General features: G+C 28.9%; 4 protein-coding genes across 5 annotated transcripts; 3 read left to right on the plus strand and 1 right to left on the minus strand.

Moving 5' to 3' along the window:
* The first annotated feature begins 166 nt into the window (after nt 1–166).
* On the plus strand, nt 167–16,433 carry LOC126905750 (H(+)/Cl(-) exchange transporter 7). Of its 2 annotated transcripts, XM_050685760.1 has the most exons (19): nt 167–395; nt 461–563; nt 649–753; nt 1,119–1,317; nt 2,706–2,815; nt 2,887–3,030; nt 3,099–3,276; nt 8,407–8,538; nt 8,625–8,790; nt 9,060–9,198; nt 9,300–9,393; nt 9,449–9,618; nt 9,707–9,877; nt 11,643–11,855; nt 11,918–12,082; nt 12,248–12,331; nt 12,861–12,941; nt 12,997–13,112; nt 15,701–16,433. In XM_050685760.1, the coding sequence occupies exons 2-18, from the start codon at nt 528–530 to the stop codon at nt 13,096–13,098; spliced, it is 2,289 nt and encodes a 762-aa protein (XP_050541717.1). In that variant the 5' UTR covers nt 167–395; nt 461–527; the 3' UTR covers nt 13,099–13,112; nt 15,701–16,433. The 2 variants fall into 2 exon arrangements, with proteins under 2 accessions (XP_050541717.1, XP_050541716.1); XM_050685759.1 differs by lacking the exon at nt 15,701–16,433 and having other exon boundaries at nt 12,997–13,243.
* A 158-nt stretch (nt 16,434–16,591) lies between these two features.
* Nucleotides 16,592–18,483, minus strand: LOC126905753 (transcription elongation factor S-II). Its single transcript, XM_050685763.1, has one exon. It carries the CDS (start codon nt 18,161–18,163, stop codon nt 17,297–17,299), a length of 867 nt encoding a protein of 288 aa, XP_050541720.1. The 5' UTR covers nt 18,164–18,483; the 3' UTR covers nt 16,592–17,296.
* A 127-nt stretch (nt 18,484–18,610) lies between these two features.
* On the plus strand, nt 18,611–20,426 carry LOC126905752 (tryptophan--tRNA ligase, mitochondrial). Its single transcript, XM_050685762.1, has 7 exons — nt 18,611–18,880; nt 18,949–19,107; nt 19,170–19,268; nt 19,339–19,502; nt 19,559–19,680; nt 19,788–20,058; nt 20,137–20,426. The coding sequence occupies exons 1-7, from the start codon at nt 18,791–18,793 to the stop codon at nt 20,366–20,368; spliced, it is 1,137 nt and encodes a 378-aa protein (XP_050541719.1). The 5' UTR covers nt 18,611–18,790; the 3' UTR covers nt 20,369–20,426.
* Nucleotides 20,427–21,345: 919 nt separating this feature from the next.
* LOC126905751 (protein transport protein Sec61 subunit alpha) lies at nt 21,346–26,811 on the plus strand. The gene is made up of 9 exons (XM_050685761.1): nt 21,346–21,494; nt 22,193–22,260; nt 24,576–24,641; nt 24,707–24,917; nt 24,978–25,235; nt 25,358–25,524; nt 25,587–25,727; nt 25,799–26,047; nt 26,113–26,811. Exons 1-9 carry the CDS (start codon nt 21,488–21,490, stop codon nt 26,374–26,376), a joined length of 1,431 nt encoding a protein of 476 aa, XP_050541718.1. The 5' UTR covers nt 21,346–21,487; the 3' UTR covers nt 26,377–26,811.
* Nucleotides 26,812–27,379: the final 568 nt, after the last annotated feature.

The following is a 27,379-nucleotide window of genomic DNA, read 5'->3' on the forward strand; positions in this document are numbered from 1 at the left end:
ATTTAATTTGGACTTAGGATATTTTTCAATTTAAAAACATTTAGTCTTTTTTTCATTATTTTGGATTATAATTATAATTAATATTTTATCTTTATACCCCGCTCAAAAAAAAAAAACAATAATTGTATAGAACTGAAAAAAAATTATTTTTTACAAATGGGCTTTAAAATTGGTGTAAACAAGCATAATAAAGATTAACTCTTAGTCATTTTTTTCAAGATAAGAGCAATATGTTATAGTTTTGATAATAACAGGTGTTAGTATTGAACAGTCATTGATAAATAAATGAGTAATTTGGGAGTTCTTAAGTTATTATTTTTTTATCGAAAACATTAAAAGACAAAATTTACATATTTTAGTAAACTCTTTTTCTAGGATGTTTGTTTACTTATCTAGTAAGTTCAATACATGTAATAATAATCATACAATATAATAAATTATAATATTTATGTATTTTTAGGTATTTATAAATTGGAATAATTTGAACACCTTAAATTTTGGTGAATCAAAATATTGCCATTTCATTAATGAGTAGAGTTAATATATCTGATTTGTTTACTAATGTAAGTGTAGAAAGTAAAGTACTTAAAAGTTTTTTGTTTTGTTTAGGACCTTAAATTTCTATAATTGTTATATAACTGTTTTTAGATTAACTACGGTACTATGGCACCTAATCGAAAGTATGCATTGTTTAATAACCGTGAAGAGTCTGTACCAATTGGATCACTCAATATTCTATCTGCTAAATATGAAGTAAATATTTTACTTTTCATGCTAAAAATAATATTTGTTATGACAACATAGTGCACCTTATGCTGAGTATATTGATGAAAATAATCATTGAATAATTTTTGGTATACTCTTAATTAACGAGTTAAAAGATATCAAGAATTAAGAAGATCCTACCTAAATTTTTATAATTTTAAAAATAAATTATATATTTTTTCAAAGACGGGAAATAATTAGAATTTGATTAATATTATTTAAAATGATTGTTTTGATTATTAGAATACTTTGATCACTTATTATTATTATCAAATAATTTCAATTATCCCCTCCTAACATGTAATAATAGTGTTTGTTAATTTTATTTAATTTTGAATTGATAAATTGACTAGAGTTTAGATTATGAAGTTGTTGAAAATTATGTTTATCGTGATGAAGAACGCAAAAAAGGATACAAGTTTGTTGTTAAGAAAAATTTTGCACGTTGGGTAACATTCTTTTGGATTGGTTTAATTACGGCCACCATTGGAATTATCATTGATTTATCTATTGAAGTAATTGCTGGTTTTAAATTTAGCCATGTTAAAAAAAGTATCCTTTTAAAATGTATGCAACTGTTATTTGTGTATGTATTAAGGCTTTCAATTTTAGTAGTATATTGTTGAGGTACTCATTTTTTGTAATGCAATATTTTTATTACTAATATGTTGTTAAACAGCCTTAGAGAAACTTCTTTAAATCTTTATTGTATGTCATGATATGCATATGATAATAGAGATCATATTAACTTTAACAAACTCAGTTTTTGTCAGAATAAATTTTTTTATAATAGATAAACATTTTTTATAAAATCTGTATGATTTACCAAGTGTGTAAACTTAATTCTGCCGTTTATGCAAAAATGATACTATTGAGTATATTAATCTATTATGGAAAAACAGTAAACTATTTTTTTCATTAGTTGGATATTTATCAATAATTATTAATGTTTATTTTAAGCAATTTCATGCAACAATATATATTTTTTTCTCTGGTAATTATGACAAGTATTTTACCAGAAAAAGAATGTATGCAGGAAGCTTTGCTATCTAATTCAATTTTTTAGAGATTGGCAGTCAATCCCATCAAATAATAGTGGAGGGTTATGGAAAGTGTGCTTTATCAGAAACAATGTTCAGTAATTTGTTTTATCAGTTTAAATTCATAATTTCGACTTCTTTGATAAGAAACATAAAAATTAGTCTAGGACGCCTGAGTACCATTAATTGCAAGCTTTTTTTGACAAAGATGGTACTTAAACACAAAAAATGCTTGTTGAACAATTGATGGAAAAAATGGATACCACAAGAATTACATGATAGATAAATGGAGCTATGTCTAGACACATGTAAAATGTTGCTCACTAGAGACAAAAGAAACTCAGTTCTTCATAGGGTTATAATAGGCAATAAAAAAAAAAATATATCTGAATCAGCAAAGATATGATAAGATAATTTTTTTCTGCAACAATGCACAATTGCAAGCGTCATAATAGTCTTAAACTATTTGGAAAAACTAAATTGGAAGATGTTACCTCATCTCGCTTATTTTCCAGAATTGGCCCCTTTTGACTTACTTTTTTTATCAATGGATCACACGCTCCCTGAGCAGCACTTCGATTTGTACAAAGATATCTGGAAATGGTTGGTTGAAAGGTTTGCTTCAAAAGAGAAGGATTTCTTTTGATGTGGTATCTACAAAATTACTCAAGAAATGGGGGAAATGTCTAACTAGTAAGGGAAACTATTTTGAATTATATTTTTTTTATTTTTCTATGATCTATGATTTATTGATAAAAGTATGTATTCTTTTGATTAAATAATAAGAATTAAGCTTATACACTTGGTATAATGAAATATCTCTTAGATATTATAGCAAAATCAACATCTTAATTATTAGTATTATTTTTACCAATTAATCCTCAACTAAATAAAAATTAGGTATAGATAATTGTGGCCAATATAATTGCTTATGGAAACCCTACCTGTTATTATTGGTTTTTAATATTGTTCCCGTTTTCATTGGATCAATGTTAGTTTCATATGTTGAAGTAAGTTTAAATTTATGCCTTCACTAAATGCTAATATCTTATATCTTTATTTTATTTTATAAATTTTACAGCCTGTTGCTTTAGGATCTGGTATTCCTCAAGTTAAATGTTACTTAAATGGTGTAAAAATACCTAGGTTAGTAAGAATTAAGACATTATTTGTGAAAGTAATTGGAGTGATCACTACAGTAGTAGGTGGTATGTGTGGAGGTAAGGTAAGCATAGAACAACTCTATATTTTTCCTTATCTTTATTTGTAATAATAATTTATTTTTTGTATTAGGAAGGTCCTATGATTCATGCTGGAGCAGTTGTAGCTGCTGGAATTTCTCAAGGGAAGAGTACTACTTTCAACACTGATTTTGGCGCGTTTAGTTATTTTAGAGAAGATCATGAAAAAAGAGATTTTGTATCTGGTGGAGCTGCTGCTGGTGTTGCAGCAGCTTTTGGTTCACCAGTAGGTAAGAATTAAAACTACTATAACTGTTCATTTAAAGTAAAAAATTAAAATACTCCAATAAGATATCTTATTACCAGTAATATAGAACAGTGTTCTCAACCTCAAATCAGTAGATATCACTGTAGTAAACTCTAATTGGGTATTCAGTATTTTAATTATTCCTATCTGTACATGATCTTGAATTAAATCATAACTTGATAATGTTGAATAGTGTGTGGTTTCCAAAAAGGTCACAATGACCTGGTTGAAAAAACTGTTAAAAAAAAAAAATTTCTTTTGAAATGTTTGTTCACATTCCTAGAAGAAAGTGTAGCGAGGTGTAATGTATAGAAGTAATAAACACTTTTACGATTTAATAACAACTATACTATATTACAACGAACTAACAAATAACAAATAACAGCGAGAGACGAACTGTATTACAACGAACTAATAAATAACAGCGAGAAACGAAGCGCGTGTAAGACAGAATGCGTAAGTGATTGACTGATCGACTGACTGACTGGAGCGACGATCTTGCCCTTAAATAGTCAGAGGAATCTTCTAGAGGCGGCGTCGGAACTCTCTAGACATTCGACCGCCACACGCTTATGTAGAGCGACGAATCTTCTAGAGGCGGCGGCGGCCGGACATTCTAGAATATTCGACCGCCACACCACCCCCCTACGGAGTGGAGTTAGCTAGGGTCAAAAATGTCCGGGAATCTGACTCGGCGGCCTGAGCGAGTTGTTCGTACTGGCTGTGTTGATGGATCGGTATTAGGCGGTTGTTTCTGTTTGGTCGTATCCGGGGCAGTTGCTGGTGGAGCATGTGCCTGGCTAACGGTTGTGCTTTCGTTCACCATGAGGTAGGCAGGTTTTACTCTATCAATCGTCACCGTAACTGATTGATTTCGAACTTTTATTGTGAACGTTTTGTCATTTCGGGCAATTACTTCGAAGGGACCTTGATATGGCGGTTGAAGTGCTGCTCGGACACCTCCCTCCCTGAGAAATACGTGTGAACAGTCCTTAAGGTCCGCAAAAACAAATGATCGTGGATTTGAGTGGCGAGATGCAGGTACTGGACGAATTTTATTCATAACACTGCGAAGACGATCTAGTAAGCTAGTAGGGTCGTTCGTACTGCTATTATCTTGCTTGTCTGTGAAGAAATCACCAGGAAGATTAAGAGGCTCACCATAAACAAGTTCCGCAGACGTGGCTTTTAAGTCTTCCTTAAACGCAGAACGTATTCCGAGAAGCACGATAGGCAGTGACTCAGTCCACGAGTCTTTTGCGTGGGCCATGATGGCTGCCTTTAGTTGTCGGTGCATTCGTTCGACGAATCCGTTTGCAGCAGGATGCCAACTGGTAGTGGGGCGAAGCGTAAAACCAAAACGTTTTGCTAAAGTTTTTAAAGTAGCTGAAACAAACTGAGTACCACGGTCAGTCGTAACGTATTGAGGTACTCCGAAGCGTGAAATCCAGCAATTGAGGAAACCCTTAGTGACATCGTCTGCTGTTATACGTTCGAGTGGATACACCTCCGGCCAACGGGTGAAACGATCGATTACCGTCAGACAGTACCTGAAGGACTGTGATGGCGGCAATGGACCGATGATATCGACATGAACATGTTTGAATCGGCGTGAAGGTGTTTCAAAGTTTCCCAGTGGGGCTGAGACGTGTCGGCTTATTTTCGATCGCTGACAGTGGACGCAGGCACGTGCCCAGGAACGGCAATCCTTTTTCATTGCTGGCCACACAAATCGTTCTGAAACTAAGTGAGCTGTTGCGCGTGCACCGGGGTGACTAAGGTTGTGTAACTGATCAAATGCGTGACGCCGGAATCGTTGTGGCAAAAATGGTCGTGGGCGTCCTGTTGACGTGTCGCAATAAATATAGATTGAAGATCCTGGCACTAGTACCTTCTCCAAATGAAGAGATGAATTGTTGTCAGAAAAATGTTTGAGTTCATCATCCGTGTCTTGAGATGCAGCAAGAGCTCGGTAGTCCAGCGGGAGAGACACAACTTCAATGCGTGACATTGTATCCGCGACGATATTTTCATCACCTTTAATGTGTTGAATGTCGGTGGTGAATTCGGATATGAATGTCAACTGGTTGAGTTGCGTAGGAGGTATCTTTTCTCTCCGTTGGGTGAAAGCATATACGAGTGGCTTATGATCGGTGAAAATGGTACATGGTTGTGCTTCGACAATGTGCCTGAAATACTTCACCGATTCATAGATGGCAAGCAACTCACGATAATACGCAGGCCACGCACTTTGTTTCACCGACATTTTCTTTGAAAAAAATGCTATGGGTTGCCAGATGTTATTGACTCGCTGCTGCAGACATGCGCCGATAGATTGGCTAGATGCGTCTGTGAATAGTCCAAGTCGTGCGGCTGGATGAGGATGTGCTAAAAGAGTAGCGGTCGCAAGACTTTCTTTGCATGTGGTGAACGCTTTTTCTAACTCGGGAGTCCATTCTATCGGTTGGGAACCTTTTGTCTTCGGGCCTTTGAGAATACCGTGAAGTGGTGCTTGCAGGTCGGCAGCTTTGGGAATAAACCGGCGATAAAAATTTACCATTCCCAAAAACCGGCGTAATCCTTGCATAGATTTTGGCAATGGATACTGTCGTAGGGCTTCGACGCGTTCCGGTGGCGGGCGGGTGCCTTCAGAAGATACTAGGTAACCTAGAAATTTCACCTCAGCCGAACCTAATACACATTTTTGCGGGTTAACGACAACACCGTAGTCAGAAAGTCTCCCGAAAAGAGTGCGTAAATGCTGTTTGTGGTCCTCTTCCGATTTAGAGAATACCAAAATGTCATCAATATATGCATAACAGAAGTCCAACCCATTGGTAACTTCGTCTATGAAGCGTTGAAAAGTTTGTCCAGCATTTCGCAATCCGAATGTCATAAAAGGAAATTCGTAAAGTCCGAATGGAGTGGTAATGGCTGTTTTGCATATATCGTCCGGATTAACAGGTATTTGATGGTAAGCCTTTACCAGATCGATTGTGGAAAATAGCGTGCAATTAGCCAGGTTGTGCGAGAAATCATGTATGTGTCTGACTGGATAGGAGTCTGGTATAGTTCGGGCGTTCAGCGCGCGGTAATCACCGCAAGGACGCCAGCTGTTCTCCCCTTTCGGTGCTAAATGTAATGGTGAAGACCACGGACTGCTTGAAGGTCTAGCGGTACCTGCCTTGACCATTTCCGCGAATTCCTGTTTGGCGATTTTTAGTCTACCTGGAGCTAAGCGGCGTGGGCGGCAGGCTATTGGCTGACCAGGTGTCGTAAGAATGTGGTGCACTGTTTGATGTTTTATTGTCCTGGGCAATCCGGTGGGACGTGTGATGTCCGGAAATTCTGCGAGAAGTGCAGCCCAAGGGGAAGTGTTGGCAACTGATTTTATGCTGCATTGATTTACAGAGGAAACCTTACCATTCACAGCCAAGCCTGTGACACCATCAATAAGACGTTTGGTACGGCAATCCGGCAGCAAGTGGTAGTATGCCATGAAGTCGGAACCAATGATAGGAGTACTCACGTCGGCGACAATAAAACTCCACGGGAAACTGCGTCGAAGTCCTAAATTCAAATTGAGATGGACCGTCCCGTAAGTTTTTATGGTACTGTTGTTGGCCGCGCTGAGGTCGTAATCGGTGGCATGGCGTCGTTCCCGTAGTAGCCGTTGAGGGTAACAAGATAAGTCGGAACCGGAGTCGACTAATAATTGGCGTTTTGTTATTTGATCTGTAACAAACAGGCGGCTGCTCGGGTTCGGACAGTCTGTTGCCGCCGCTACTGACTGTCGTTGGAGTTTTCCTGATACTTGCAGGGAGCCTTACATTTGGCAGCCTTTTCTCCATAAGTGCTATGATACCAACACCATCCTTTGCCGTTAGTCAGTTCCACGTTTGAACGGTTACGTGACCTAGAGCGGGAACGTTGCGGGCGTTTAGCACATAATTCGCTTACCTGTTTTGCGAGTGCTTCAATGGCAGCTAAAACATCGAGTTCCTTTTTATTGTTCGTCGTGGCAACAGCATGGACGAATTGCGAGGGGGCTGGCTGCACTTCAACAATTTTGTCAGCCAGCTCGGCTACCTTATCCAGAGGAAGCTCTGATTGTGCGGTTAAAATAGCTTGTGCATGTGATGGTAGACGGCGGAGCCAAAGTTGACGTAAAATATTGTCTTGTAATGTAGTAGTGCCGGCAAGGGAACGGAGATGTCGTAAGAACTGTGATGGCTTACGGTCACCTAGTTCTTCTTCATTGATGAGTTGCCGCACACGTTGTTCTTCTGAGATAGACAACCGTTCAACGAGTTTTGCGCGTAGATGTTTGTAGCGTTCAGTAGGCGGTGGGTTAGTAATAATATCCTCTACTTCGGCGGCGTAACGCGTATCAAGCTGAGCCACAACATAATTAAATTTTGTTTCCTCACTTGTTATTCCCGAGATTGCAAACTGCGAGTCAACCTGTGAGAACCATAAGCTCGGTCTTTCGGACCAGAAAGGTGGCAACTTGACGGCAACGCGATTCACTGAAGCTGTTGGATATTGCTGTGCCTGTAGTGCTGCAAGGCGAGCGTTTTCTTGGCGTAACTCCTCCAATTGATTGCGTAGTTCTTCGGCGTTCATACTTGATCACGTCGAGGTCACCAATGTAGCGAGGTGTAATATATAGAAGTAATAAACACTTTTACGATTTAATAACAACTATACTATATTACAACGAACTAACAAATAACAAATAACAGCGAGAGACGAACTGTATTACAACGAACTAATAAATAACAGCGAGAAACGAAGCGCGTGTAAGACAGAATGCGTAAGTGATTGACTGATCGACTGACTGACTGGAGCGACGATCTTGCCCTTAAATAGTCAGAGGAATCTTCTAGAGGCGGCGTCGGAACTCTCTAGACATTCGACCGCCACACGCTTATGTAGAGCGACGAATCTTCTAGAGGCGGCGGCGGCCGGACATTCTAGAATATTCGACCGCCACAAAAGTATAAATTTTTTTTAACTTTAACAGTTTTGATATGATATTTTTTGTACAAAATTTTTACTAAGTGTTAAAAATACTACTACTTTATGAATAATAAGTGAATTTGTATTATAGGGGGAGTATTATTCAGTTTAGAAGAAGGTGCTAGCTTTTGGAATCAAGGACTCACCTGGAGAATTTTTTTTGCATCTATGATATCAACATTTACTTTAAACTCAGTTTTAAGTGCATACCATGGACATCCAGGTACAATATTTTTTTAATGTGGTATCTTTTTTTTTTATAATTAAATTTTTTTATTTAAAATATTTAATTTAAATTATTATTTACAGGTGAATTAACCTTTTGGGGGTTATTGAATTTTGGTAAATTTGTTGATTTTGCACTATCTTATACTATGTATGAATTGCCAATTTTTGTTTGTATGGGTATTATTGGTGGACTATTAGGAGCATTATTTTGTCATTTAAATTATAAACTAACTGTTTTTAGAATGAGGTAAATCTTTGATAATATAAGTTTGCTCTTATTAAGAATCAGATATTTTTTTAAGCATTAAATTATTTATTTTACTTTTTAAATAAATGTAAGTAATGAATGTCTAAATATAATCTAGTATAATTTTTTTTTATGAACTAGTTATTAATATTACATGTTTTGTATGAGATTAAAATGAAATTATAAAATTTGATTTTTATTAGTTATTCTTTAACATATCAAATAGTTTGAAAATATAATAATTTTACTTTTAATTTTTAATTATTCAGATATTTGGTAAATCCATGGAAGAAAGTATTAGAAGCTATTTTTGTATGTTCATTTACTGCAACTGTTGGATTTTTGCTATCTTTGTGGCAAAACAGTTGTAAACCACTTGGTTTAGATCCCACGAAAGACCCTTTACAGGTATATATATATTAGCCAACATTTTAAATTTTAATTGTATTAAATTCATTATTTTGTTATACTAAATAATTTAATAATAATATTTACTATCTGAAAATTAGCTGAACTGTAATGATGGAGAATACAATTCAATGGCATCACTGTGGTTTCAAGTTCCAGAGGCTTCTGTAAGATCCTTCTTTCATGATCCAACAGGTAAAAATATTTTTAAATTAATTATTTTGTAATTATTTTTCAATTATATTTTTAGGATCATTTGATTCTTCTACTTTGGCATTGTTTGCCATTGCTTATTATTCGTTAACAGTTTGGACTTATGGACTCAGTGTTAGTGCAGGTATATTTATACCTTGTTTAGTAACAGGTGCAGCATGGGGTCGACTGATAGGAAATAGTGTTCAAAATTTGTTTCCTGCCACGGTGTGTTTTATTTAAATTATTAATTTTATTTAAAATTAAAATAATGTAATGGTTATACACAATTAAATTATTGTACATTTAAAATTAGGATGTTGGAAGGTATGCATTAATTGGAGCTGCATCACAACTTGGAGGTGTTGTACGTATGACAATTAGTCTCACTATTATATTGATTGAAGCAACTGGTGATATAACATTTGGTTTACCACTTATGATAACTTTGCTAACAGCAAAATGGATTGGTGACTATTTTACTGAGGTAAGTTATAATAGTTTAGTTGTTATAGTTTTTACAAAAATACCTTAAATTAATTTTAAAATCTTTTTCAGTTAGTTTCACAGAAAGATCGGTTTGTCATAAACCACTTGATTAGTCACAAAATAAATGCAATATTGGAAAATAAATGATTGATTTTTTTTAAATACATATATTACTTGGTTTAATCAGCTCTAAATTACTACTGGAGGGATGTCAACTTAATTTTTTCAAATAGTAATGTACATAATTAACTAGTAAATAAAATTGAAAATAATTTAATGACGGGTCAATAATAACTTATGGACCAGTACATCAGAAGTTATTCTCATTTTTACTTAGGCAAGAGGAAGTGTACGGCTGGGAAATGACTAGTGATAAAAATAGTTGCACTCACTTATCACCTTCAGTCTTAACTTTAGATTGCTAATAACTTCTGAAATACTGGTCTAAAAATTGTTATCAACCAGCCATTTTCTTAATTAAATCATTATTTAACTAGTTAATTATGTAGGTTGCTATTTGACATCCTTATAAGTTATAAGTTATGATTCTAAAAAATAATTATTAGCTGATAAATCGAGAAATATATGTAACTAGAATAATGTAAATTTTTTTTTTATATTGTATTTATTTTAAGAGTAATCGGGAAGTTTATGATAAACTGATTACCCCATATATATGTAAATATACATAGGAAGATTAATAAACAATTTCATTTATGATGATTTATAGTATCTTCGTTTGAAGATATACTTTATAAGGTATTTTTGAAAATATCTAATAACGTATCATTTCTTTTTTATAATTTTATCAAACTCTACATAGTTTAAATTATATAATGATATATTTAGGGGTGTCACTTGTAAATTGCATAGTATCCATTTGTATGCCTAAAATTCTATATTATAAATTATGCCTATCTAGTCTCAGTCTCTAAACATCCAAATAAGAGATAAGAAATCCCTCCACTTCTTACTGCTTCACTTAGTAGTTTCTACAATATCTATGTGGATAAAAAAAAAAAAAATGAAATAACACACCTGTATATAAGTTAATGATTTTATATAATAATATTAAACATTATTACTTTCTAAAATAATGATTCAAAAGTTGTCAACCAGTAATTTCTTTAATGAGTTATTTTTTAATATTTAATCTAGTTAAATATGTATGTCATTAAAAAACTTGATTTGGATATTATTATTGGTACTTGATATCAATAATAGAGTTGGGATTATTTGCATTTATTCATTTTATTTAGTTATTTTGAATACATTACCACTCAGTATATTTTGATTAATTTATTTGAAATCTAAGGAAAATCAGTTACAGGGGCTATAATTATGAAGGGATTGTGTTCAGTGGGGTCTATTTCAACCAAAAATAAAAAATTTATTTGCTTTAGAATATACCTATTATACATAAAAATTGTGTCTCTCTAAGGTCATTAAACAAAAAGTATAAATAGATGTATTAAGATATCAGATTAAGGAGAAAGAGTATGGATGGATAAATTATTTTTAAAAATTTAAAGTATGTATTGTTAAATAAATTTATAAAAAGAAAAAAAAAAGTTTTATTTTATATTTTTGAAGATTTTGCATAAGTTATAGATATTCAATTACCTTGTATTTATGTACATTTGGTGTTCAATAAGTGAGGACAAGGGTTTCATTTTTTCCCATTGTTCATAAAAATGATCTGTTTCCTTACTTATTAAACACTCAGTATAAATTCAAGTGATTCTTAAAAAAATATATCTTAGAGTATTTATGACGTTCACATTCAACTAAGTGGTATACCACTAATGGCTTGGGACCCACCTTCATTATCTTCAAATATATATGCAAGTGAAGTTATGTCCCATCCTGCAACTGTTTTTAAAAGTAAAGAAACGGTTGGAAAGATTGTTGATACACTTAAAAAGTATACCTATAATGGATTTCCAGTTGTTGATGATGTTTATGCTAGCGAAACAGTGAGATATATCATGTAGTTTGATTTAAATATTATTATCTCTCATTAAAATTTTGGTTTTAGGAAGAAGGTAATTATAAACCAAATGGACGATTACGTGGTCTTATACTTCGATCTCAGCTCATTGTTCTATTAAAAAACAAAGTATTCAATGAAGTACCTGCTGCTTGGGATGATGTTACTTTAACTACATTTAGACAAGATTATCCTCGATATTCAGATATTGAAGTAAGCGTAAATGGTTATATATACAAACAAATATTTAATTTTTCATTGTAGCTATCAATACTTAGTTTGAACACTAATTCTGTGCTAATATTGATAAAAATCATTATAAAACCTTGTGGAAATAATTTTGTAGAAAATGATTATTGATTATAAAAATTTGTTTAGAGTGTTGAAATATTAGATAGTGAGCGAAACTATACAGTCGATCTGCTAAGGTTTATGAATCCATCCCCTTATGTGGTACAACATGTAAGTATATAATGTTTTTTGCATACCTTAATAAAATATTAATTACTATTTAATTTAATTTGAGAAAAAATCATTTATTTTAAACTCAGGTAATTTGGTAACAGCTCTTTCCATAAAAAGACATTTTAATAAGTTAACTATTATTTTTATCCTTTGATAACTTACAATACACTTATATTTTGAAATAATAAACCATTGATATTAACCTTTGGTTTATAGTGGGTTACTTGTCAATTAAAAAAGTTGGTTCAATTATAAACCAAAGCATTGAACAAAGTTTTTGATTTAATATTAAACCCTTAAAAATATCTCAACAAGTTAATTTTAATTTTATCTTTGCCTCATAAATAGATCTAAACACATTTAAGAATTTACTCATCATAATTTAATTTTTATAGCAATGCAGAGAAAGGATTGAATTATTTTTATTGAGTTCAAAATTAATTTATTTTTATTTTAATATTTTAAAAATCTGACTATTTAATTAAGTTTTATTATTTAAAATGATACAAATAATTTATTCATTTAGATGGCATCATTACCGAGGATATTCCGTCTATTTAGAGCTATGGGATTAAGACATATTGTAGTTGTCAATGACTCAAATGAGGTAATTACTAATTATTTTGTCAGATGGAAATATTAAGACATGAAATTTTTTTTAGGTTGTTGGTGTGGTAACTCGTAAAGATTTAACTCGTTATAGAGAATGGAGACATCGAGGTCAAATTGGTGTAGAAGAACTTAAAATTTCTTCAAAAATTTAATGACTATTGTTAAAGTAAGTTATTTTAGCAGTTGATGTATAATTATTTTGTGATACCAATTTCAAAAATTATTTTCTCATCAATATCAAATACACTTTTTTATATTTTGAAAGTACTTTATGTGTGTTATAACTATATTTTTATATTATATTAAAAAGATAAAAAATAAGTAATATGTTTTTTATTTAGTAAATTTAATTTTTATACATTAATATTTTATTTTCAATAATTAATATTTAGTACGAAGAATTTAAAGTATTGATTATTTATTAAAAACTGTTAATTTGTAAATAATGTCAAATGTTTTTTAAGACAAAAGAACATTACTTATTAATTTTTGAAACAAGCTAAGCAAATAGTTAAAAACTCTATTAATATAATGAATCAATAACTATTGGTTACTAAGGAATATATAAATTTTACAATTTAAAATTTACTTCAAAATTTATTTTGTAAAATAAAAATAATATTAATAACACCGGCACACAAAAAAAAGTCGTCTTTACTTTTGACCGGACCCACCTACGGTATTTTGATTCGCTGAATCCGAATTTGAAGTCTGTTTGGCCTGGTCACCCTCCAGATTTGAGGAAAATACAAAAAAGTAAAAAATTTGCAAAAAACTGCAGTCACAGCGATGAAAATATTTTTGTGGACCCGGATCAAGAATGATTTTTATGTATGTCAATTTACAGAATCTGAATCTGAACTTTAATTAGCACGTTGTCGTCAAAATTTACAAAAAAACCAAATAATAGCAATAAATCATGAAAAATCGAAAAAGACAAAAAAAATTTTTTGGATTCAGATGAGTATGATTTTGATGCACTGAATTTGAATCTCTCTTCGTCTTGTTCATTTTTCTTATAAAATTTGTATCCTGAAATATGCTGGGTTAACGGCGGTGTGCCGTCATGGCAGGTATAAGTGATAAGTAGTTTACGATGCAGGGAACCGGAAACCCAATATCAGTATCTGATCAGGGTGACAAAGTAGGCCTTGTCTTGTGAGAAACTCGCCACAAACGTAACAAAATGAATCAGGACTTTTATTACAAAGATGGGAATTTCTTCTTGTAATGGTATATTCTCTAGTAGCCACTACTGAAGAGCTGCAGTCGCTTGATGATGACCCCTATGGGCCTTCTTTCACTGCTTTGTCTAGTCATTAACAATCGTATTTAATAGATTTTTTCTTATATTTATAACTGCAATTTTCCCGATTTTTTTAAAATTTTATAACGTTAATGGGTTAAGAAAACATCAGATTCAAATTCAGTGGAACAAAATACATAAAAAACATATTCAATCTGAATCCAAAAAATTTATTTTATCTTTTTCGATTTTTTATGATTAATTGCAATTTTTTGGTTTTTTCGCAAATTTTGACGATTGAACTTGCTAATTAAAGTTCAGATTCAGATTCTGTAAATTGACATACATAAAAATCATTCTTGATCCGGGTCCACAAAAATATTTTCATCGCTGTGACTGCAGTTTTTTGCAAATTTTTTACTTTTTTGTATTTTCCTCAAATCTGGAGGGTGACCGTGCCAAACACACTTCAAATTCGTATCCAGCGGGTCAAAATACATGTCCACAGATGGGTCCGGTCAAAAGTACAGACAAATTTTTTTATTTTTTTGTGTGCCATAAATTATAATTTATGGTTTTCTTTTAGTTAATTTGTTCAAAAATCAAGTTTTTTTATGTTCATCCCTTATATATTATAAGGGTATTAACATTAATTTTTCAAATGATGACATACATAATTAACTAACTTATTTTTTAGATAATGAGTTAATTAAGAAAATGACTGGTTGATAACAACTTAAGGACTAGTATTTCGGAAATTATTGACATATTTATATATAGGTGAGAGAAAAGTACTGCTGGTAAATGTTTATTTGTAAAAATTGCCTCATCCACTCTTCATCTCCAATCTTTATTTTAAATTGTTAATAACTTCCAAAAAATTGGTCCAAAAGTTGTTATTGGCTAGCCATTTTCTTAATTACATTATTATTCAATAAATTAGTTAATTATGTATACATTGCTGTTTGAAAAATTAAAATTAAAACCCTTATAAGATATAATAGATGAATATAATAAAAATATTATGATTGAAAAATTAAAAAACATTGAACTAAAAGAAATCAATAATAACATTTTTCATATTATATTTATTTTTCATTTAATTAAGTGGTTCATAGTAAGTAAATAACTCTGTATACATATAAAATGTTTTATTCAAATTCTAAATTTATTATGCCATAATTTTTTAATATGCCATAATTAATTTGAAAACTTCACATTAAGAAACTTTGTTTAAGGCATTATTTAATAATGCCTCATATTAAACATTTGATCTATACATCACATGTACTTATAAACCATTTTATAAAAATTGTAAACAAGATTGTTTTGTGCCATTAACAATCTTTTCATAAGTAGTTTTTTTTTTACTTAATATTAAGAGTCTATAAAATTTTTTGTACAATAAGCTTAAATAAGGATAGTAATTTAAATAATAGAAATATTTTGATTTGATACTGTTAAAAAAGATGAACATAACACTAAAACAAAATTTAAATATTTTTTAGAATCAATTGTAGATAATCAAAATGAGTTTCAAAATTTTAAAAGATTAAATAAAAAATGTATACACTGTAAGTGATAAAGTATATTTTGAATAAATTCTTAATATATAAAACATTCATTTTAAATATTTAGTTTTAGTTTCATTTTATAAATTTCAAAAATACAATTTTGTGATTATTTAATCATTAGTATTTGTATGTGATGTATTTTAAAATTATTTGTTATATTAAATAATCATAAAATATTTGTTTTGTCGAGGCTCTATTTATAGAAAAAAATATATGTTTGTATTTGTTTTGAAACATGGTTTTATGAAGGATTAAACACTTTATTTTACTACATTATTTTTGATAAAACAGAAATAACACAATTTAATAATACTCAAAAATGCATAATTAGTAAATATAGATAAATGGAATATGTTATGTTTAATTAAAATATTGTTTCATGAAATCATCAAAAATGTCACTTTTTAAATATACAAATAGGCTAACCGTCAAAGGAATTATTGAGATGATCTAAAAGTAATTTTATTTACCCACAACAAGAAGAAATAAGGTTGTATAACTTGTTTAAGAATTGAAGGTTCTATAATTATATTGTCCCTCGTGTTGCTGTCCTAGTCTACATCTGTAGTTTCATTTTTAAATTCTATGATCCATGCCAGTGTTAAAAAAAGGTAAAACCTTATTTGTTAAATATAAATGAAACCTATACATCTTATATGTTATAACACTCTTTAATAAAAACTTAATCTAGGTTTTTGTGTCAACATTTTTCATCATTACAGTTCTTATAAACTAATAGATTATTTATTGAGAATAAATAATGTTTTTATTTTTATGAAAATGGCACAAGTAAATTTATGACATTTTGATTTTATTCATAAAAAGTAAGCAATTTAACATCTGATATTACACTGATTTGCGTATGTAAGTTTGCTTTTAATATATTGCTGTTCGAATTTGGTTATTTATATATTATGTAAAATAAAGAATAATTTGTTAAATTTGAATACTAATAAAAAGGACTTTGTGTCCTTTATGTCTTAAAAATGTGTAATCTATTAGAAGAAAATTGAACTAAGATCATAATAAATTTACCTGATCAGGGGTGTAAATAAAACTTCTAGAGTAGTAGACACTAATTTTTACTATAGCCAGAGATTTCAATGATCATTTTTTGCTTAAAACTTCCTTAAAAATAAATTGATCATATTAGGGGCTATAATTATTATATTTTAATGCTAAATTGATTTTTTTCTAAGTAATATGATTAAATATATCTACCTCAGCAATTGACAAAAAATATTTCAAAATAATAAAATTTAATATAATCAATTATAGAAATTTATTTCTAGTAAATTAAATTATGTTTTAGGCTGAACATACTATTTACATTAAACCAATTATTCCCACAATAATGCAAGTTACAAGTTCTTAACTAAAAATTAAATCAATATAATAAAATGAATATTAAAATTTGGTCAAATACCAATAATCATTATAGGAAATAGTATGAAGAAAAGGGATATCATTTTATATTCTTATACTTAAGTGCTTCTAAAAAGAAAATTTAAATAACGCCAATTGTAAAATTTAACAAAATTTCCATCGGTTTCCACATTCATTACACATTACAAATGTTGTCATTGGTTCATCAGCACTTCTAGTTTGAATTTGGTTGTAGGTACAATTCCTTTTTTTACATTTTCCACATTTTAGTAAGTCTGTTTTTGTTCCTTGAACAGTAGCAAGTTGAGCATCATCAATCGATTCTTTAATAAGTTTGTTTCTTAATGTTTTCATTTCATCACTAGCCATTTCTTCAGCAGTCATCTTTGCTAATTGGGCAGGAGTGATAGCTCCAGCAATAAAGTTACTCCTCAATTGAGGATTCTTAGCATCTTTTAAGTTAGAGTACCTACTCCTAACTCTGTTTTTATAACGAGCATCAGTATTTTTAAATTCTAAAAAAATAGCATCTTCTAGTTCATCTGCAAGTTCTTCTATTGACGCACAACCTTCATTTTCATCATCAGTTTTTAAAGCAGAAACTAAAAGTTCTCGACATTTAAGACGAACAGCATCTGTGGTAGATGGGGTAGGAAAAATAACTGGTTTTGAAGTGTCTTTCTTTGTTTCAATTTTTTGTTCTTTTTCTTCTGATTTTTTTCGTTCTTTCTTTTCTTTTTTAGTTTCCTGAGTAGTACTTTTATCTCCATTTAATAATTTTTTCCAGTTTTTAATTAATGCTTTGGAGAATGTAATTACTTCTTCATTATTACAACTTTTTCGAAATGAATTAACTGTCATACCAACTCGAGTTTTTGTAAGTATATCTAAAGTTATAGGCAAATCTTTAAGAGCTTTTAATAAATCTAGGGCTTGACTTTGATCAGCGTTCTCATCCGACATATTTTGTAATTTATGTTGTATTTTTATTATATCTTTTTCCACAGACATAATTTTTCTAAAATTATATTATCTCTCAAATATTAAAAAGATTGGCTTACCAAATTCAATAATAATTATTTAGTTTAAACTGGACAATAAACCTTAATAAAAGCGTTTTATTTGTCAAAAATTTTTGATAATCACACAATTTACTAGAAGCATAAAAAAGGCGCGTGTGAATATGAAATACGCGGCTATCAAATTGAAGCGTCTAATTTTTAGTGTATCTATCAACTATCAGTAGTATTTTGTTATGAAAATAAAAACTCAAATATAATTATACATATACATAAAATGTGTTTATGTTGAACGTTTGTTGTCGGCTAATGTTTGCAGTTGGTAATCGCCAATCTTCAATTATATGCTGATAATAGTTTATATTTTATATGGAATAAAAAGTAGAGTTACCAACACACGTGAACTAATATCAAAGAATGATAACAAAGTAATAATGCCGGTATATCCATAAAGTAATACTCTATGGGTAAATCCAAAATAATCTTATTGTGTCAAAATGTGTTATCTATAGAAATCTCATAATAATTACATTTTTCATTGATAATCTTAAATAAAGTGGTGAATTAAATGGTCTTTAAATTTTGAAACGTTTTAAAGTAAACTGAAATCGATAGTAGAATGCAAAGAGCTAAATTAAAAGTTATAAATATTGGGACATCGCTAAAATTGATGTATGTATCCAAGTTATTTAGATTCTGTCATTCTAAAGTGAGTTTTAAATTGTTTAAATTAAACAAAAAATGTAAGATATTTTGAAATAAAGATTTATTCACTAGGTTAGTTGGCATGATCGAGTATTTTCAGGGATTCAACCAACTGGCACATTGCATTTAGGTAACTATTTTGGAGCTGTTTCTAAGTGGGTTCAATTACAAAATGAAAACAAAGAAGTTTTACTTAGTATTGTTGATTTACACTCGATCACATTGCCTTATGTAAGTTGTATTTTTTAAATATAAATTATGAGTTTTGTTGTATTAATTAAAATTCAATTTAGGACACAAATAAGTTACAAAATAATATTCTTCTTATGACTGCTAGTTTATTAGCAAGTGGTATAAATCCTAATAAAAGTGTATTATTTTTGCAATCTCAAGTAAGTTTTAATGTTCTTTAAATTTCAACAAAAATTTTTATTCTATAATTTTTATTTTTTATAATAACAGATCTCTGAACATACACTGTTAAGTTGGGTTTTAGGATGTTTAACTACTATGCCAAGATTGGGTCAGCTACCTCAATTTAAAGAGAAATCTTCTATGTTAAAAGATGTACCACTTGGTTTATATTTGTATCCTGTTTTACAAGCTGCAGATATTTTACTATACAAGTATTGTATAATGTTCTTAAACTAATAATTTGTGAAAATTAATTAATTTTTTTTAGAGCTACTAAAGTTCCTGTTGGCGAAGATCAAGTCCAACATTTACAATTAGCTCATGCTTTAGCTCGTTCCTTTAATACACGATATGGAGTAACTTTTCCCATCCCCGAAATTCTTGTTCAAAGTATAGTGTATTGAATTTTTTTATACATTACAAATAATTTATAACTTGAAAAAAAAAATTGTGTAAGTTGTACTAGAATGTGAAATGAAGATCTCTACATTTTATAGAAGACAGTTCTTCAAGAATAAGAAATCTCCGTGATCCAACTAAAAAGATGTCGAAATCTCATCCTGATCAAAGAGGTCGTATAGAAATCACTGATTCTTCTGATGTAATTGCAGAAAAAATAAAAAAAGCTGTTACTGATTGTATATCAGAGGTTACATATGATCCAGAAAATAGACCTGGAGTTTCTGCTCTTGTAGCTATGCATTCTTTTGTAACTGGATCATTACCTGAAAAAATTTGTGAAGAAAATTCGTTTTTGGACACTGGCCGGTACATTTATTATACTTTAGTAAATTATACATTTATTAATCAAAAATTTTTACATTTAAGTTTTAATTTTATTTAAAGCTATAAACAAGTAGTGTCTGAAATATTAATAGAAAAATTTTCTCCTATACGTCAAGAAATTTTCAAACTGATGGCATCACCAGATTATTTATTTAAAACTCTTGAAGAAGGAAGATATAAAGCAAGTTCTATTGCTGAAAAAACTTGGAGTGAAGTAGCAAGTAAAATTGGCTCATTTCCTTCAAATACTATTAAATGTAGTTCATCCAATTCAAAAATTATTAATAGTTAATAAAAACAAATTCTTTGTTAATGTTCAATTTAGAATTATATGTGCAGTTTCTTTTTAACTAGCGTATTTTTTTTACATTAAGTTTATTAATGGGTGATGGAGGGGGTAATTGTAAATGCATTTTTTTGATAAATTGATAGGTTTTTATTTCAAGCTTATATTTAATATGATAGCAACACTATAAGGATTTTTTTTATCTAAAATAAAACCTGTTAAATATTCCATGAATTTATAATTATCCCATTACATAATTACATTTACCTTATAGTAAAAAGTAAACGAAAAAATATATTTTCAATTAATTAATAGGTAATGTAGTTAAATTTGATTTAACACTTTTTTTAATTTAAAAATAGTTTTAGATAGAATTATTTAAAGATAAAGGATTTAAGCTATGATTAAAAGATAGGTTTTAAATGTTAGAACTTGTTTATTTTTTCCTTGTTATAAAATTTCATTTAAATTTATTATTGAATCATTAAATTTAATTTATGGTTAAGGCGTGATGAAAATTTGAAAAAAAATTAAGCAAAACCGAAATTTTAATATATATTTATAAATATTGGAAAGGTTTATAGTCCATTTTAAACTTAAATAAGGATTTTATGGTGGCACCCTATTATAATTATTTTTTGATTTTATTTGTCTAGCAGTGTTTAATTATCATTTTCACTTCCACCATGTTTATTATGGGGTAATATTACTATGATTTTTATCATGGTGTATTTTTAAATAAAATCTTTATTTTTTTATAATAATTCTGTTGCTAACTGTGTTTGATTAAGTATTTTTGATTATTATCAGTATTATTATTGAGATAATTATAAAAAAAATAAATTCTATTTTCTCCTTGGAATTAGTACTATTCTCCTTGACGTACGTATACCATACGACGTGTCGCCGACTCATCGACAAAAATCGTTGCATGTGTGTTCGTGTTGAAGTTATACAAGCCGCTACGTGGTTGAGTTCGACAGAAGTGAAAATTGTGTACGTTACTGTCGTGTCCACATAAATTTTGTTATTCATTTCGTAAGGTTCTTTACGTAAAGTACCTCTGTATTTTTTTCTAATGCAACTACATTAAAGCAAAAAGACTGTAATAACGAACGCATCATTATGGGTTGTAAGTATAATTAACTATTTAATATTTTGTTGTAATTTTATATTTTAAAATTTGGTATTTTAAATTCAAATTATTTTTCTTTAGGAAAAGTGTATTTTTATATGAGTGAGATAATTAATTTTTTGTTCAAGAATTGTAGTCGTGGCTTCTTTTTACACTTAAACATTAATAAAAATGTTTAACTTTTCTTTTTTTTTAAGTTACTGAATTTTTGTATGATATTAAGTGGGTCATAGTTTTATTCTTGTACCGTTATTTCTTGACGTGGTTTAAATAAAAAATGAAAAACTGTATTCTTTAATATTAATGTTTTAATCTGCTTATTTTTGATTGATGTATTATAAATAGCAGAATTTATAGTTTTTGTGTGAATGTAAATTTATTGCAATTTTCCTACTAAATGCTTAATTTAAAGTTTTCAAACATATCTATACACTCTTACAAGTAGACATATTAATGAAAACTTTTTTCATAAAAATATTTAAATTTAAATTATAAAATTTAATAAATTTCCCTACCTAATTGTTGATGTAATTCGAATAGACTTTCATTAGTCACATGATGTTTTAATAACAGTTTATTAATAAAATAATAAATAATTTGGTATTTTAAAATACTATAAATTATAATATATAAAATTAAAATTCCATTCTATTATTGAAGTAATAATTTAATTTATATGTTTATTATTTTTTCAGTTAAATTTTTAGAAGTAATCAAGCCTTTCTGTAGTATTCTACCAGAAATAGCCAAACCTGAAAGAAAAGTAAGTAATTGAATGCTAATGCATTAATTATTAGTCTGTTTTATAATTGTCATTCATAAAAATAATCTAATTAGAAAGTCAACTTGTCTCATCAATGAATTTTTTTTTACTAGATTTTTCTTTACCAGTGAAAAATTATTTTTAATCAATTTCTTTTTTTTTCTCAATAAATTCTTCTTTTGTTAATTGGTATTACGAGATTTTACTCGCCTTTTCTTTTTATTATGTTATTAGTATATACTTAAGTATACACAAATAATAGGTATTAAATATATATAAATATATCAATATGAAAAACTTAAATATTTACTATTATGAACCAAGTTGTGATATAAGGTAACTAAAGTTTTTTTCAACTCATGAATATTTGTAGCAAATTCTTCAAATTTTTTTAATAAGGGGCTTTTGACTTAACAAGACACTGAAGCTGATCTTTTTTTGATAGTCATTTAGGTTTTGTAGTATTTTGAAATTGACTTACGAAGGCAATAGTGTTTTAACTTAATTTTAGGCTAGATATAAAATAAAAAATTTTATCTATTTTCCTAATATTAATTATTTACAAAATATCTAATACATCCCTTAAATCCTTAACCCAGAACTCGTTTCTTGACTTAAATTATTTATTTAATTATTTTTTGAGTTTTTTTTTTTTACAATAATTATTATACTACTATATAGTTAGTATTGTCACATATAACTTTTCAGAATGTAATTTATTTTGGAAACTAATTTAATTGTTGATTGCTTAGTAGATCTGTCAAATGTAAAATGTCATCACAGTATCAATGTCTGCCAAGTCATGAACCATTCACTCAATTTTTAATAAGTATGCAGTCATACACAATAAAAATGTTTCCAGTTAATTGAAGAACTATTTTATTTAATCAAGCATAAACATATTTAGTCCTTAACTTGTAGACAATTTCTTAAAAGACTTGACATTTAAAAAATGTTCAGAGAGGTAGCAGAGTCCCATACAATAATAAATATAAACATTTTCAAATTTCTGTTAGAATTTTCTAATGCTATGATCAATTTTGTTAAATCTTTTTGATATGAGTATCTGTCTAGCCTGTCAAAATTTCATCCTCTTTGATAGAAAGTTTTAAGTAGAAAGTTTTCTAGTCATTGCACCCTGTTAATTATTTCTCATGAGTTTCCAGTGGATACTGATATAAAAGACATTTAAGTAAATGAATGAGCTTATGATTTTATATTTATTAGAATAGGAATTAATGGTTTAAGAAATTCTCAATAGAAATTAATAATTGATGGCATTTTTCATTTGACATATCTACTAAATCCTTTATTTTAATCACAATGAGATGCTTCATAGGTATATAAACTTGAAAAACAATCAACTTGTGACCTATAGTAGCCTCATAATCTGATATGATTGACCCTTGTATGTATACTTGGTTTCTATGTTACTTGATAATATATACAGGATGATTGACCACTAAATTATTTCTAAAATAATGTCTTTAAAATACTTCTTTTGGTACTTTTTTTAGTAATATTATCTCTTGATTTATAAGTGATTGAACATGGTCTGTCCATTATCTATTGTAAGGGTTCCAATTTTTTTCATTTGAATGGTAACATATATTTAACTAGCGTATAAAATAGAAAATTATATAATTAAGGAAATTACTGATTTATAACCACTTTTGGTTAACCACTTCAGAAGAAATTAGTGTTTTAAAATTTAGAATAGTGTTGAAGTTCTGGTACGACTATTTTTTATCATAGGATATTTCTGCGTCACGCTTAGCCTCCCACATAGGTATTAAGTTAGTTAATAACTTTTGATGTACAGGTCAGGAAGTTATTATCTATTATTCATTTTCTTAATTAGATCATTTTTTAGCTTATAAGTTAATTATGTATGTTGCCATTTAAAAAAATAAAGTTAGTAACATTATAAGGAATAAGGTACAGATATAAAAAGTATTTGACCACTTATAAATCTAGAGATAAATACTACTAAAAAAAGTCAAATAATATTTTAAAGATAACTATTATTTTAGCAGAAATTAGTAGTTAATTATAAATTAATCACACCATATAAAGTAAAACTTTAAATAATATAACAATATTTTCATTTACTGTTTGGTAACTTTATTAAACATTTTTTCATATTTTTATATAAAAATTCATAGCAAGAGTATTTAATCATAATGTAATAGACTTAATATATAATTTATAGTTAAAATTTAAATCAATAATTATTCAATACAATTTTTTGAAGATAATTACATAGTTTATATTACATTTAAAACTTAAAATTAATTAAAAATATTTTGTTTTAGATTCAATTTAGAGAAAAAGTATTATGGACTGCTATTACTTTATTCATTTTTCTAGTATGCTGTCAAGTAAGTAATAATATTTTGCACTCATAATAATGAAAAATTGTTAAAAAAAATATATATATTTTTAGATACCTCTTTTTGGTATTATGAGTTCAGACTCAGCAGATCCTTTCTATTGGATTCGTGTTATTTTAGCCTCTAACCGTGGTACTCTTATGGAACTTGGAATATCTCCTATTGTTACATCGGGCTTAATCATGCAATTGTTGGCTGGAGCTAAGATTATTGAAGTTGGAGATACACCTAAAGATAGAGCATTATTCAATGGCGCTCAAAAATGTATTTTTATATCTATATTTATGCTATTTTATTTTTTATTAATTAACTGATTATTTTTAGTATTTGGAATGGTCATTACTGTTGGTCAAGCTATTGTTTACGTTATGACTGGAATGTATGGTGATCCTAGTGAAATTGGAGCTGGTGTTTGTTTATTAATCATTATTCAATTATTTGTTGCTGGTCTTATTGTATTGTTATTGGACGAATTATTGCAAAAAGGTTATGGACTTGGTTCAGGAATATCACTTTTCATTGCTACTAACATTTGTGAAACAATTGTTTGGAAGGCATTCAGCCCTACCACAGTAAACACTGGTAAGTTGCTTAGTAAAATTCTCTTCATAAGTAATTTTTGACAATTAATGGATACAAATTTTTATTTTTCAAATACAATTATTTTTATACAAAAAAATGAATTTATGTAAATTGTTTTCTAGGACGAGGAACTGAATTTGAAGGTGCTGTTATTGCATTATTTCATCTTTTGGCCACTAGACAAGATAAAGTTAGAGCTTTAAGAGAAGCATTTTACCGACAAAACTTACCAAATTTGATGAATTTATTAGCAACTGTCTTAGTCTTTGCCATTGTAATCTATTTCCAAGTAAGAATTTTCAATTATTTTATTATTAAATTATTAAACAAAAAATATCAACAATTTATTAGGGTTTCCGAGTTGATCTTCCAATCAAATCAGCAAGATATCGTGGTCAATACAGCAGTTATCCTATCAAATTGTTTTATACATCTAATATACCTATCATTTTGCAATCAGCATTAGTATCCAACTTATATGTTATATCTCAGGTACATTATGAAAGATTTTTAAAATACAATTTTAATTTTATCTTAGATTTTATTAATTTTTTGGGTTATAGATGTTAGCTGTTAAATTCCATGGAAACATTTTAGTAAACTTACTCGGTGTGTGGGCTGATGTTGGTGGTGGTGGACCAGCCCGAGCTTATCCAATTGGTGGTCTTTGTTATTATTTATCACCTCCAGAAAATCTATCACATATTGCTGAAGATCCAATACATGCTATTTTATATATTGTATTTATGTTGGGATCATGTGCATTCTTTTCTAAAACATGGATTGATGTTTCAGGCTCATCTGCAAAGGATGTATGTACAGCAAAATTAAATTTATTTCAGTGTAGTAATTATTTATATTTATATTATATTAACAGGTTGCTAAACAACTCAAAGAACAACAAATGGTAATGCGTGGTCACAGAGATAACTCAATGATTCATGAGCTGAATAGATACATTCCTACAGCTGCTGCATTTGGTGGTCTTTGTATAGGCGCATTGTCTGTTCTAGCTGATTTTATGGGTGCCATTGGATCAGGAACTGGTATCTTGTTGGCAGTTACCATCATTTATCAATATTTTGAAATATTTGTTAAAGAGCAAAGTGAAATGGGAGGCATGAGTACTCTGTTGTTCTAAAATGTTAAACAGATAAATTTAAGTTCACGAACTTATTGTTTACTCATCATGTCCCTATGGGACAAGACTGTTGTCGTAGTCCATGCATAATGAACTTCAGAAACTTATTTGGAAAATTTGTTTTTTTTTTCAAACAATAAAAAATCATTGATAACAACATTGGCATTAATTAATAATTCAAAAAATTTCATTAAAAATTTTTCTAACGACACATTTATATTTATTTGTTATAATTTTTTTTTTGTAAATTATATTAATGTTAGATAATAGGAAATTTATTATTTATATATTTTTTTTTTCTTAAAGCTTAAATTGTATAAATGTTGCATTTTGTAACATTCTTCCTAATTTTTATAATGTAAATACTTACAGTAAGTTAATTTTCTTAGCAGTAAATTGATTAAAGGATATTTTGAGAAAAGTAATATATATATATATTTTTTTTTATTACTGAAAATTGTATCTTGACAAAATATTGAGTTATCCTGCTTATTTATTTCTTTAAATGAAATGACCAATATTGCAAACAAATAAAAATAATTTTTTTAAATGTATTTGGTAAACATAAATATATAGTTCATTAACAATCTTTTCTTTAGCATTGTAGAAAACTGAATTTGTCTTGCATGTATCCAGTCATTTAAAGTCTTTAAGATATTTGTAATTTTTAACTATTATTTCTAGTAGAATTGTTATTATTTTGTTTAATTTTTGTAGCCTAGTTTGTCTTTCTAGTGGTTTTAGGCTATAGTTATATATTACTTCTTTGTAATAAAATATAGAAATTTTAATATTTTTTTAAAGGAGTAGTCCTTGGTGATATTATACTAAAGGCTATAAAATATGAATTTAATGAATATTATATTTTAGTAATTGATATAAAAAGAATTAAAGGAATACATTTGAATTTAATGAAATAAAATCTAAATTTAAAAACTTCATTGAATTCTAACTAATACATTAATATTCCAGCTTGTTTAGTATGAATTGTGTGTAATATTAT

The sequence above is a fragment of the Daktulosphaira vitifoliae genome, unplaced genomic scaffold, assembly GCF_025091365.1.
Source record: "Daktulosphaira vitifoliae isolate Bord-2020 unplaced genomic scaffold, ASM2509136v1 Scaffold_4, whole genome shotgun sequence".
NCBI classification, from domain to species: Eukaryota; Metazoa; Arthropoda; class Insecta; order Hemiptera; family Phylloxeridae; genus Daktulosphaira; species Daktulosphaira vitifoliae.

Coding starts and splice junctions, on each gene's coding strand:
- LOC126905752 (XM_050685762.1), top strand. CDS start 18,791: ATGCAAAGAGCTAAATTAAAAGTTATAAATATTGGGACATCGCTAAAA. Junction 19,681..19,787: donor CCCCGAAATTCTTGTTCAAA/GTATAGTGTATT, acceptor TACATTTTATAG/AAGACAGTTCTTCAAGAATA. Junction 20,059..20,136: donor TCGTTTTTGGACACTGGCCG/GTACATTTATTA, acceptor TTTTATTTAAAG/CTATAAACAAGTAGTGTCTG.
- LOC126905751 (XM_050685761.1), top strand. Junction 24,918..24,977: donor ATTCAATGGCGCTCAAAAAT/GTATTTTTATAT, acceptor GATTATTTTTAG/TATTTGGAATGGTCATTACT. Junction 25,525..25,586: donor CCATTGTAATCTATTTCCAA/GTAAGAATTTTC, acceptor ACAATTTATTAG/GGTTTCCGAGTTGATCTTCC.
- LOC126905753 (XM_050685763.1), bottom strand. CDS start 18,163: ATGTCTGTGGAAAAAGATATAATAAAAATACAACATAAATTACAAAAT.
- LOC126905750 (XM_050685760.1), top strand. CDS start 528: ATGAGTAGAGTTAATATATCTGATTTGTTTACTAAT. Junction 2,816..2,886: donor TGTTAGTTTCATATGTTGAA/GTAAGTTTAAAT, acceptor TAAATTTTACAG/CCTGTTGCTTTAGGATCTGG. Junction 3,277..8,406: donor AGCTTTTGGTTCACCAGTAG/GTAAGAATTAAA, acceptor TTTGTATTATAG/GGGGAGTATTATTCAGTTTA.